At 34.8% G+C, this 13,647-nt stretch overlaps 1 protein-coding gene across 2 annotated transcripts; it reads right to left on the bottom strand.

The window, feature by feature from the left end:
- Nucleotides 1–553: 553 nt before the first annotated feature.
- LOC115990314 (glutamine--tRNA ligase) lies at nt 554–13,233 on the bottom strand. Of its 2 annotated transcripts, none has more exons than XM_031114161.1 (23): nt 12,902–13,233; nt 12,775–12,802; nt 12,596–12,667; nt 12,419–12,518; nt 12,173–12,268; nt 11,692–11,753; nt 10,180–10,281; nt 9,993–10,085; nt 8,650–8,802; nt 8,375–8,430; nt 7,582–7,672; nt 7,406–7,492; nt 5,644–5,841; nt 5,461–5,559; nt 3,128–3,259; nt 2,891–3,027; nt 2,692–2,791; nt 2,521–2,616; nt 2,033–2,133; nt 1,843–1,948; nt 1,622–1,711; nt 1,397–1,526; nt 554–970 (listed from the first exon to the last, which is right to left on the bottom strand). In XM_031114161.1, exons 1-23 carry the CDS (start codon nt 12,970–12,972, stop codon nt 876–878), a joined length of 2,295 nt encoding a protein of 764 aa, XP_030970021.1. In that variant the 5' UTR covers nt 12,973–13,233; the 3' UTR covers nt 554–875. The 2 variants fall into 2 exon arrangements, with proteins under 2 accessions (XP_030970021.1, XP_030970017.1); XM_031114157.1 differs by having other exon boundaries at nt 12,775–12,825; nt 12,902–13,232.
- Between the last annotated feature and the right edge of the window lie 414 nt (nt 13,234–13,647).

The raw sequence follows: 13,647 nt of genomic DNA, 5'->3' as shown, positions 1-13,647 counted from the left end.
AAATGAATGAAAACGCAAACGCAGCCTTATTCAATACTTGGAAATTTCCTCGAAATGTTTTTTCTTGAACATTGAAGTTCCATCTAGAATAGAAAAGACACTTTATTTATGTATCCTAATTTTAAATAAAAAAATACCTGACGGAAAAGAGAAGTTAGATTTTTAAAACAATTTCTTACAGAACAAAGATAGGCAAGAAGTGGCATTCTAATAATTTAAAAAAAAGCCTAGGGGTACATTATTAAAGAGCTTAGAAATTACGCTATTACAGGAAATAGACCCCTGCCATTTTCAGAACAGTAATGGCTACAAAGTACTTATAAACAATTTTTTTTAACATTTGCTGAAGACTAACCCACTAATTTTTCTCTAAAGTTAACCACTTCAGCAACTGTGAAAAATGTTTTCTTCAGCATTACTGTTTCCAGAATATAACCCACTCCCGTTTTCAATTAGATTAAGAAATATGAAAAGGGAGCAAGCAAGAAAGTGAATTTTGGTTCCAAAAGGAATTGTGACATGCATTATTTTGGCGTATATAAAGGAACCAGGATTCCTAAAAGCAGAAACCAGTTTTATCAACAAATATCTCTTATACATGGTGAGTGGTTACAACATAATGAAAAGATGAAAGGGCTAAAGACGACATTCCAATGGACTAAGAAGAGATTTCAATGTATTTTCCCACATATGCACTGCATGGACCTCACTAACCATATGACATATTTGATGTAGTGCAAAAAATTTGAATACACTCATCCAGGAAAAAAAATATAAAATAATTTAGTAAATACTTTATACACAAAATAGTCCAAGTATTGTAGTTCCTGCTTTTGCCACATTACACCTTACTTGTGCTTTCCATGGTCACAAACCTACTTACCACCCTTGCTATAGCTATCTCTCAGAGTTACTGTCCTATTGAAGACGAGCTTTCCAGGAGTAGAATCTCTATCAACCACAAAATAACCTGAAATTGCAGATATAAAACACATACAATCAAATAGGAAAGCAATATATAATACAGAACCATGTGCACCCAGAAGAAACATTCATAAAGTAACTGGCACAGCTAAAGCTAAATGTCTAGGTTTGGCTTGAGTAGAAAATGTGATACAATGGTTTGGCTTTTTGAAAGCTTTAATGAAGGACAAAAATGCAAACTTTGTGAAATGATAACAGCAGTTGGATAAATTTTGAAAGAAAAATATTAGTTTAAAGAATATATCTCACAGGTACTGGAAAGTGGAGGATTCGAATTTTACTAAGGTGCTTAAGTTATAACTTGATGCACAATAAATTCTATGCCATGCGAGTGCACCTTTGTTTATATTTTACAACTAAGTCATCAAAATATTCAATATATAAATAGTGGTGAAAGGGTTCCGGAGTCTACCAAGCCTTTCAAACTGAAAATTGTCCCCAACTGCAGCATTCTGCAGCAAGGATGTGGCATATGCACCAGGAATCACCACTTTCGACTGTGGGTTCAGATCAGCAAGCCAATCATCAAGTTCAGCAGGGTTCTGATTCAACAATAAAAACACGTAAGAATTTATTTCAAATATAAAAAAGATAAAGAGGGAAATAAGAAAGCATTGGATAGTTTATGTTCGCCAACCTCTGAAAGGAACAATTTGTCAAACAATCTGACCTCCACCATGAGTGGATCAACCCCAGGAGAAGGTGCAGCCACCCAATGAAGAACTCCCTGCATAATATTTAATTTGACAAGAAAAAATGAAATAAAATTGACCAAAGCATTCACCCAACACCAAATTAATTTTGTAGTGCTCAAATGAATGTTCACATATCAAAAGGAAATCCAGCACAGCAATGAACCTTAGGCTTTGTCTTCTTTGAAGGATCATACTCAGCTCGGATCTCTAGAATAGTTTCCTTATCATCAGCTAGGATAACTTCAGTGCACTTTATGGGGAACGCATATCTGCACCAACAAAAAGAATTCTCAGTATATAGTGCAGATCTGAAAAATATGACTGGCAGAGATGAGTTTACAATATATGCATACCTGAGTAGGACAGATTTACCCGGAGCAAGCCCATAGTAATCCTTTGAATCTTTCATCCGGAAGTCAGAATTTTCAATGTATATAATATTCGAAAAGGGGACCTAAGGTGGAAGCAGTAAAAAGCAGAACCACTAACAGATTATAAACTGAACACATGGAGCAAAATATGGTTCTTAATTAACATGAACTTCACAATTAAAGTAGAAAATGTGATATGTACATAAAAAGAGTAAAGTTATTCTCATTATTAATATTAGTTGATTTTGTTGAAGACCAAGCATAAATTATGGCAGTAATATCATAAGTACTGTTGCCACATTGAGCCAAATATTCTAGAGCCAATGAGTTAAGGACGCAAACAGAATATTAAGTTTCCTAGCTGATTGGTCAAATTCTATATAGCAGCACTGAAGCAGTATTATTCTCTCAAAAAGAAAAGAACTATAATTTTAGCCTTGAAAGAAAGAGATGAAGAAATCCACAGTTACCTTGTAAAAAGCAGATGCATCATCTGTTTGAGCATCAGGCCATCTCTTTGCATCGAGATTTATTATTGAGTCAGCTTCGAGGTTTGTAATAACAACCTTGAAACAAATAGAGGATAAGTTGCAACATGAGTGGGAAAATATTCTAGAGATAGTTCAAAACAAGATACAAACCTTGAGCGGATGTAGCACGACCATTGTACGGGGTGCTGCTTTGTTTAGTTCTTCTCTTATGTGATACTCGAGGCGATCCAAATTTATTATACTGTTGTCACTGTAGCACAAGAAAAGGTATATTTATGATAACAACGGGACACAGATCATACACTTTATTTTAATCAATGCACAATACACAACCTGAACAAAAGCATACCTTCTTGTGATCCCAACTCCCCTAACAAATGCATTAATTGCAGTTGGAGTCACACCCCTACGACGTAAACCAGCTAGGGTCATGAGGCGAGGGTCATCCCAACCATCAACCCACTTGTCTGTTACCAATCGGTTTAACTGCAAAAGTATACAATATTCAATTACTCTAGGGATAACTCATTAGCATGATAAGATAGATATTTTTTCAGGCTTCCTACAGAAACATGTTATCATGCACCTTACGCTTTGACATCACGGTGTTGGTAACATTCAGTCGCGAATATTCCCATACATGTGGTTGGTAAAGGCCCAGTGCATGTAATAACCAGTAGTACGAAGCACGGCGTGTCTCAAATTCAAGCGTACACAGCTGCATAATACATTCAAAAATTGACTAAAAGAGTTAATACATCACAAAACCAATAATGGTTCATTGACAATCAGATACATTCTAAGTCATAAACAAAATACATGCAGAATTCATAACATGCAAAAACATTAATAAAAAAAAATCTACACAACTGATTGCCAGGAGTGAAACTCAGAGAGTGAAGACTCATATTACATGCAAAAGAGTTCAATGGATACTAAAACAAATGCCATAATGAAGACCAGTCACATAACCATTATTATGGCTACAGAAAGCAACATCTATCAGAATTTTATTAAAGGGCAGGTCCCCTGTCCAACTATTACCAAGTCAAAATATAGTAATAAATATGTTCAAATTTTGCTAATCTAGACTGCTTCATTAAACCAACAACTAATCCGGCCATATCCTTTTTTTTCCTTTGTTCAAAATCAGGCTACATCAAAAGAACATTACCATATAACCACCAGACGGAAAGACTTATCTAAATATTTATCAATCCTTTGACATGCATCAAGCCATGGCCAATCTAGTTATTATTATGGAAGCATCAAAGCTGGTGGATATCACAATAAATAAATGAAACAATACCAAGAAATCAATCTGTTCTTAAACTTTGTTTGTATGAACTTATTTTCACCTCAAAAGAGAATGTATAACTTTTTAAAGAATCACATTTTCCAAGGTATAGGTGTACTCGTCCAGGAGCACAGACTACTAGTACAAAATTGAGCTTAGATACATTGCGGATAAATGCATCAAGGCACATTAGGTGCATAGGTTGTGGATGCTCACTAGTGCTTTATATATCAACAACAAAACCCAAGCCTTATCTCAAAATTTTTAGGTCAGCTATGGATGTTCAACAGTTTAGTCAAGGTCAGCCACATATATTATTTTCTACCATTCTATTATATCCGAAATCATACTCACATGCACTTTATATATCAAAATAAAATATAAATAAATAAACAAATCACAAATATAGTAAATTATCCTTATTTGTTTTGATATGTAAACCTGACAAAAAATGTTTGTATAGCATAACACCTTAAGGGTCCATTTGGTTGGGAGGATAGAAAATGCAGAAAGGATAGAAAAGATTTTAGTTTCCCTTATTTGTGTTTGGTCGGGAGGGTGGAAAAGTGGATGAATGGAAAACTTTTTTGTTTTATTAAAAATAAAGTTTGTATAAATTGACTATCATGTCCCTATTAAATAAAATAAAAGGTAACACATTATATATTTTTTTTTAAATTATGTATAGATAGACACTAATTAAAGTATTAAAAAAAAAAAAACAAACAAACAAACCAACCAAAATTAATGAGAAAATAAATATATGAGCACCAAAAAAAAAAAGAAAAAAAAAAGAAAGCTACACATCTAGAAAAAGTCAAAGAAAATAAAAAGAAGAAAAGAAAAGAAGCTATGTCCAGAAAAAAGAAAAAAATAAAAAGTGAAAAATGAAAACCGTCACGTCAGTAACAAAGAAAAAAAATCAGGGGAAAAAAAAAAAGTCAACACATCAGTAACAAAGGAAGAAAAAATGAAAGGAAAAAATTAAGAAGCCAACACATTGGAGACTTGAAGGTGAATTTTAAGGGTATTTTTGGAAGCTCATTTTATGAGTTTCTTCCTCTTAGTTTTCTCTCCACTTTGGAGAGAACTTTTTGATAGGCCAGGAGAGAAAACACCTAGGCCCCACCGTTTATTTTCTTTCCTCTCCACCCAACCAAACAAACTCTAAAAAAGTTTTCCTTCCTATTTTCTCTCCAAAGCTTTTCATCCTTCCTATTTCACCTCCAAACAAAGACACCCTAAGAACCATGTTTGTATCATAATCAATGGACCTTTCAAGATTGAGGGTTTAATATTGATGATTTACATTATTTAACATAAAAATAAAAGAGCACACCTAGGTATGCTGTGTTTTTTTTTTTTTTTTTTTTAAAAGCACTAAAAAAGTTCGCTTGAGGTGTGGTTCATTAAAGAAGCATAGCTTTAGCCAAGCAAAGTGCTTAGACCTAGGGACTTTGAACTTTGAACTTTAGGCAGGCCTAAGTGTGCTTTTAACAACATTTAGATATCTTTAAAAAAAAAAAATAGTTTCTTAAATAAATTTTCCAACAATTTAAAAATCTTCAATTTATTCTAGAACGAAATCAGGAAATGACACCTATCAGAGGTAGAAAACATACCGAATGTGTGATATTCTCAATGGAGTCCACAATGCAGTGAGCATAATCATAACTAGGATAGATACACCACTTGTCTCCAGCATGCGGATGACGAGTGAACTGAAGAAATGAAATTTTAACCAATAAATAAAACCATCTCCACTTATTTGGAGTAATAAAAGATGTTTAGTGGTGCACACTTGCCTTGATACGATAAGCAATAAGGTCATACATATTATAATTATCGCTTTGCATGTCTTGCTTCATCCGCAGTGTTGCTTTCCCTTCTTCAATAAGACCTTTTCTCATATCCTCAAAAAGTTTCAATGATTCTGAAACCGGTCTGTCCCTCCAAGGACTGTTCATCTTTTTTTCCCTAAACTCCTTTATTTCATCAGGTGTCTAAAACAAACATTTACAAAGTCAGCAACTTTATTAAGATTGGTTAAGAGAACAATCCCATTAAAGTAAATACAAAGCACTAGAACTCAACAGCAGCCTCAGCTACAAATTCTTCATCTACCGAAGAAGAATTGGGCCAAAAAGATTTTTTTTTGATAAGTAATAAGAATTCATTGATAATAAAAATAGAGACACCCAAGCACACAGGGAGTATACAGGGGTGAACAAGTCAAGAACGAAAATTACAAAAGTCAAGTAAATCCAAAATAGAAAAAGGATGGTTTCTCCACACAGAGAACCATTCAAGTAAGGTTCGGATGAAAAGAAGCTTGAGGTCAGGCATAGCACGCTCAATGTCTTCAAAGCATCTACTATTCCTCTCCTTCCAAATACACCACATCAAACAAAGAGGAACGACCTTCCAAATAAATCCATTGCGGTGGCGACCAAAGCGACCTTGCCAGCAAGCAAAGAGCCCAACAACAGACAAAGGCATGACCCAACACACTCCAAATAAACCAAAAACCATATCCCATAACTCTGAAGCAACTGGGCAATGAAGGAAAAGATGGTCAACACTTTCACTATTACACTTGCATATATAACACCAATCCAAAATGCAAACCTTTCTTTTCCTTAGATTGTCAATAGTCAAACATTTCCCCAAGGTTGCGGTCCAGACAAAAAAAGCCACTCTAGAGGAGATCTTCTGCTTCCAAATGCTTTTCCAAGAGAAAAATTGCTCATTATGGCCAACAAGAAGATGGTAGTATGCACTAACCGTGAACCCCTTACTCTTACAAGGCAGCCAATATCTCTTATCCTCCTCGATTCCCCTTACAAGAGTGCTATAAATGGAATTGATGAAGCTCTTGAAAGCTTCCAATTCACGATTATGCACCTCCCTACAAAACTGAATCTCCCAATGGAGGCCTCCATTGGAGAACCTCATTAGATCCGCCACACTTGCCTCTTTGCTACAGCTAATCCTATATAATTCGGGATAGTGGACTGCGAGAGAGGAAGTTCCACACCAATGATTTAGCCAAAACTGCACTTTTGAACCATCTCCAATATCATACATAATAAACCGAGATAAAGAGTGCCACCCCCTGCTAATATTTTTCCACAAACTGACACCATAAGGACCAGAAGAAGAGCTAGAACACCAACCACCCCAATCACAACCATACTTTACCTCTATCACTTGACGCCAAAGAGCATCCCTTTCTTGCCCAAATCTCCAAAGCCATTTCCCTAAAAGAGCTATATTGAAAGTTCTCAAGTTCCTAATCCCTAAACCACCTGAAGAAAGCGGGGTACACACCGTAGACCAATCAACCAGATGAAATTTGGGCCAAAAAGATTATAGTCAAGAGCCCATTTTGCTACATATAACTACATAGCTTGAAACAGTAAGTAAGCAACGAACTTTGTAATGAATCGATAGTGAAGTGGATGAGTCAAATCATAACAAAAGGCCGGCAACATGAGCAAATAAACCCATAAAATAATGTTTAAATTTGCCAGATGATCGAAATTTGTACAATTATCAAATAGCAACCTGATGATCAACATATGCATGACCCCTTCGTATGAGCTCCACTGCTAAATCATACAAATCTTGGAAGTAATCACTAGTGTAAGTGATCTGCAAAAATTTCGCAAACCTCAAAATGTGGCCAAAACTAAGAGTAGCACAATAAAGGATATACTATTCATGTAGAGCAACTGCTATACCTTTAAGGGCTCCCAACCCATCCACTGGACAATTTCTTCGATATGATCAATATACTCTTTCTTTTCGGCTTGGGGATTCGTGTCATCATACCTAATAGTGCCAAAAATCAGGGATCAAACTCGAAAGAAGGGCAGCTGTAAAGTTCTCTTTTCAATTCATATAAAGCATACACAAAAAATAAGAAGAATAATATTTTGCAACAAACATTAAACCATAAAAGTCAATGAGCTCTAGCTCAAATGGCACCTCCTCCCCACGTAAGAACAAGGTGGAGTACAAGGACCTGGGTTCGAGACCCACCAAGTGCACATATAACTTACCAAAAACAACAAAACAAAGCCAGAAAAAGCATTATCTTCTAGCATATTGATAAGGTATGAAGAACATTCTTTTAGCTTGTCAAGGAAGCAGATGGAAGTTATTTTAATTCCAGATAAAAGTATAGGTTTTCAGCCATCTATCACAATATGTACAAACATGCACAGATCCTCTCTCTCTCTCTCTCTCTCTCTCTCTCTCTCTCTCTCTCGCGCGCGCGCGCGCGTGCACACACAAACGAGAATGTGATCAGTATCTATACATCATGGAATTTATTGATAGTAGTGGATTTCAATCTGTGGTAACCATTACAAATATTATGAATCTATCTTATAGTGCTCTCGAAAAATTAAGCATAAATCTAGACTCAAAGACAGATAATTGAATGTTAAAAATACATGCACCTTCTACCTGAAAAAAGAAGGAAATTTATTGATAGCACAAAAAAAAAGTCAAAGGAGTTGAAAAATTCACCTTAGATAGCAGCCTCCACCTCTATCTTTTGCTAGGCCAAAGTCTATAAACATCGCCTGATTAACCATTTAAGTCATTGAATGAGGAACAAACATATGGTCTAAACAAATAGTTAATTTAATATACAATTGTGCCAGTGAGCTTTGTAGCTCATTGGCATTGCATGTTCTTTGTGAGGAAACCAGGGTTTGAATCCCCCCCTCCACCACTTTTGTTGTAACTATTGAATTATAAAAAATAAATAAAACCTTAAAATACACAATTTTATTATTTACCTTGGCATGACCAATATGTAGATAACCATTCGGTTCAGGAGGAAAGCGAGTCAAAACTTTTCCTCCTGTTGCTTTTAAGTGTTTTTCAAGCAGTTCCTTTGTATTGCAACATCTCAAGACAGAACCATCACTGAAAAATACTTCTGTGTGTACCTGAAAGACGAGAATTGTGATAAATTTTACAAAAAGCTTATGCAGAGCTGCAGATGTGATGATATGGAAAGATGAATTCAAAACTCAACAAGGAACAATAGCAGCAAGGAAAGAAAATCATGAATTTATTAACCATTTAAGTTACAAATCAGAGTCGCAACAAGATAAGAATACATTTGATACCATTTTTGAAAAGTGGTTTGAAGAATCACAAATCAAAGGTTCAAATCCTGAATTATTCAAAAATGATAGAACTACAATTTCAATTTATGCAAATATCAATGCTCAAGTAGTAACATCATTACAATAATTAGTAAAGGTGAATTCAAAAGGTCAACAAGGAACCATGGTAGCAAGGAAGAAAATCATGAATTTGATAGCCGTTTAGCTTGTAAGTCTGAGTTACAACAAGATCAGAACAAGCTTGATACTGTTTCTGAAAAGTCACTGTCAATGAAAAACTTCAAATCATGAATTATTCAACAATGATAAGACAACAATTTCAATTTATGCAAATATCAATGCTTCAATAGTAATGTCACTACAAGGACAAATTTTGGCACAACTCCACTTAATATCCTTTTATTGGATGTGAATTTTCACCATTGGATTGCATTTTTTTCTTATATACTCCATGCTTGCAAAATTTCCAAAAAATAAAAAATCAATAACTTTGTCATCAATCAAATATTTAAATTTCAAATTTTTGTAACATAAAATTATGCATAAAAATAAATTTGTATCAAGTAATAAATAACATCCAATTAGCACCAAATTTGACATGTGTGTTAAGAACATAAAGAACATGCAATCTAACGGCTAGATTTTCAAAATATGTAACCATGTTAATTTTTTTAGGAGGAGTTGTAGCCAAACTTTGTCCCTATAATAATTAGGAAATGATGTTTTCACATAGATAAATAATGAAGAAGCTCCTAGAAAGATTATGAGATCAACTTTTCACTTATTTATAGCTGTTCTTTTTAATACAAAAATCATAATCATCACTTATGATGTTAGCGTGCATGGAAAATACTATGGTGTTTTATTATACATTTTTAATCATAAATGAAGATTAAGAGAAAATTTATACAGTCAATAACGAAGATACATAGCTACAAGAAAAATAATAAGAAAAATTGATAATAGATCATAATGCAGATAAACATATGAAAGAGGCAATTATGTACCTTGAAATTCTCTTCTGGTTGAGGAAATATCAAAAACGGATTTAGGTTTTCTTCAGGTGGCTGTTCTGGAGTAACAACAGCAACAGTTTTCTCCTACATAAGCATAAAGGAGGAAGGGGGTACAATTCTCAGTCACATCTCAAAAGGAAGCAGGAAAACCTAAAAAAGCACTGCAAAATGTGCCCACCTCTACTTTAGCAGGCTTATCTTTTTTCTTTTTGGAAGGCTTTTCATTATCCGCTGCAGTCCTTTCACCAAGTAAATCAAGCAATTTTGCATCAACAAATTGCTGCAATGGGTAAAAAATTGATAAGGAAAATTTTATTGAGAAAAGACTACTTCATGCAAAAAGGACACAAGGCAGACAAGAAATACAAAGAAAAGGATAACAAATAAAATAAAATAAAACTATGTACAAGGAAGAAGTGTATCTATAAACATCGGAAGGGAATTATTAGATGTGATTCCCAAAACCTGAGACCAATCAAAAAAAGAGCCCATAAATGAGCCAATAAGTTGAGTCCCCAAACTCAACTCGTACTCAAATGTGAGAATATTACACTCCATATAATCTAAATCATACACAATAGTGGCAAATTCCAAATGTCAGATGAGTACTTCCCCAACCAATTCCTCCATTCAAACAATGGCTCTATCACTGTTCTTTGTAAAAACCAAGAAACTCCAAATGATCTAAAGACAAAACACCACAATTGATAAGCCTTCTCACAATGAATCGTTAGATGATTCACTATTTCCTCAATACAGTGGCACATACAACACCAATACACAAAAGAAAAACCTCTTCTCATCAAATTATCACCCGTGAGTATCTTTCCCCATGCTGTAGTCCAAACAAAGAAAACCTACCTAGGTGCCTTAACTCCCCAAATGCCTTTCCAAGAGAAGATAATAGAAGAGAAACCTCTAGGCATAATATAGTAAGAACAGAAATCAAAGTCTCCATTCTGTTTCAATATCCATCTCTCACGGTCCCCACTCACAGATGAAGGAGGATTAGACTCCGTAAGTTGAAGAAACTCCACTGATTCTACCTCCCAACCATAAAAATCAAGAAGGAATCTCACATCCCAAATCCTCTTCCCCACCCCTTGCCACACCAAAGAAGACTACAAAAACCTCCCTATCAGTAGCAGTCTCGTACAAAACTGGGAAAACCATTTTAAGTGGTTGACCAACAGTCATGCTAGAACTGCACCCAATTCCCCACCCAATCTCAAACAGAGTATAATGACTAAAAGTATCCTGACCCATTCTAATGCTCCTCTAGAGACCATAACTATGTGAGGCCCTACCCAACTTTGAAGTCCACCCCCCCCCCCCTCCCCAAACCACTCTTCCCCAAATTTCATAGCTATCACCCTCCTTCAAAGCCTTGTCTTCTCAACCCCAAATTGCCACAACCATTTTCCCAGTAATGCTTTATCCATAAACCATAATTTTCCATAGGAACACAAACCTTATCCTATCCCACCAAATGGATTTTTGACTCATCCCTCATACCACCCAAAATCCCTTTGCATCTCAAAATTGGTAGTAGTGAAATTTAATTTAACTTGATTACCTATCAAAACTTATCCAATTTTTTTTTTTTATATATATAAGTGAAAATTGATCCAGTCATAACCGAAGTTAACATAAAAATTTAAAAAAAAAAAAAAAAAAAAAAAAAAATTACCTTCACAATTTTTGGATCACCCCATGGGTGCCGCCTCCGAACGTGCCCTAACAATTCACCCACTACACACAAAGAAATAGAACACAAGTTCAAATACTGAACAGAACGGGATCATGCAGCATAATGGTAGAGGTTAAATGCCTACAACTAGGAATAGGCAGGAACAAACAATCACAGAACCACATAGTAACAAAATTTCACAATAAAAAGAAAAAGATGGCATAGCATGAACTGAATTGGCAATACAAAAATAAATTAAGGTTGATCAGTGATGCATCTACACACAGTCAAGCATAGTGACAAAAATACCCCACAATATGACCCCTTAACAAACCAATTGTCCAAGAGATTGTTCCATGTCAAAGTGTAACAATATTTACAACATGTCTACATCATAATATGATAAGCCATTTTAAAAAATTAAGGAAATCAAAGTACATGTATTAAATTATCAGAAATTCCATAGAATAAAGTCACTAACCATTTGTTCGATAGCGTTGCTCCAAAATCACATTCTTATTCTCTTCAAAAACCTCATTTACAGCTTGTTCAATTTCTTCGACTGAAACCTCAACACCTGGTTGCAAAAACAAATGAAAATCAATATCCAGAAAGAAGCAGTTAGAAAATATATATATATAATAAAATTACACAGACACACAAAACAATTAAATTAAATTAGGGCACTACGAAATGATCATCCTAAAACATGTAAAATTTGACATACCAACACCACAGGCTTCTTCAAATTCATTCAACTTAAAATCCTCCGAAGCAGTAGTTCCAAAAAATGAAAGAGCTGCATCTAACTGCGCCGTCGTTTTAATCTGGAAAAACAGGAACCACGTAAAACAAAATCCTTTCACAGTCAAAATCATAATCAATGTTTAAGAACAGCTCAAACCTTTGAGGAAACAACGTATTGCAGCAAGGTAGGGCGATGCACAAGGGCATTTGCAGGGTACTTAGTAGCAACCTGTCACAAAGATCGCACACAAATTGGTAGCAACAAAAATAAATACTTTCTATTGAGACATGCAAAGAAGTACAAATTTTCACAACGCATTGAAAATTAATCTTTACCGTGTAGATGAGATTTCCAACAGTCCGACTACAACCATCAGTAACACCAGCCTGAAAATTAATCATCAAATTGCTTATAGCTTGCGAACAAGGCATGCAGGTGTCGATTGGGAATAAATATAATTACCTCGTGAATGACGGCAGTGAGATTTGCAGTGACCTTGTTGTTGGCGATGGTGTTTTTGGCGGTTCGTTCATCCAACCCGATCTTGAGGAACAAGTCAAGGCATTGCTCCTTGTCGGAGGAGCTATCCTCCTTCCCTGGCATTCTCTCTCAGCTGCTGCGCTAGGGTTTCCAATTTAATTTTTTATTATTATTTTTGATTTTGATGTGAAAGAAAGTGAGGCGGGTAAGTTGAGATTGAGAATATATTATGACCAGATATAAACCCTAATAAAAGAATCTGTGGGCGTTGAGTCGACTTGAGCTGTTCGCGTATTTTTATTTTAGCTTTAGGATGAGAGAGTCTTTCAGACAAATTAGAAAAATCAATGTCATAGATTCTTTTTTTTTATGGGAATTTTTTTTTTTTTTTTTTGATGGAAAAAAAAGGTTCAATATTATAGATTCTTTTCCATCAAAAAAATATACTATATATCATAGATTCTTTCTTTTTCTTATTCTTTTTTTTTTTTTTAATTCATTCTACGGCGAAATTATTATTTAGTTTTTTTTTTTTTTGGAAAAGAAAAAAATATCTTAGCTTAGTGGACTAAATATCGAAGCACAAGGCCAAAACTTGGGCCCCACGTACTACATTTCTATATTGCAAGTTGCAACCCAATCCGTTAAGAGGATTGGACCAACCATGTTTTTTTTTTCTTGCTAATAACGGCAGATTCATAAAAGAAAATAAAGTTTAATAGAGTCAA

Source organism: Quercus lobata, chromosome 1, assembly GCF_001633185.2.
Source record: "Quercus lobata isolate SW786 chromosome 1, ValleyOak3.0 Primary Assembly, whole genome shotgun sequence".
Taxonomy (NCBI): domain Eukaryota; kingdom Viridiplantae; phylum Streptophyta; class Magnoliopsida; order Fagales; family Fagaceae; genus Quercus; species Quercus lobata.
Note: the sequence above shows the minus strand (reverse complement) of the source record. Positions and strands in the feature narration are given on the sequence as shown.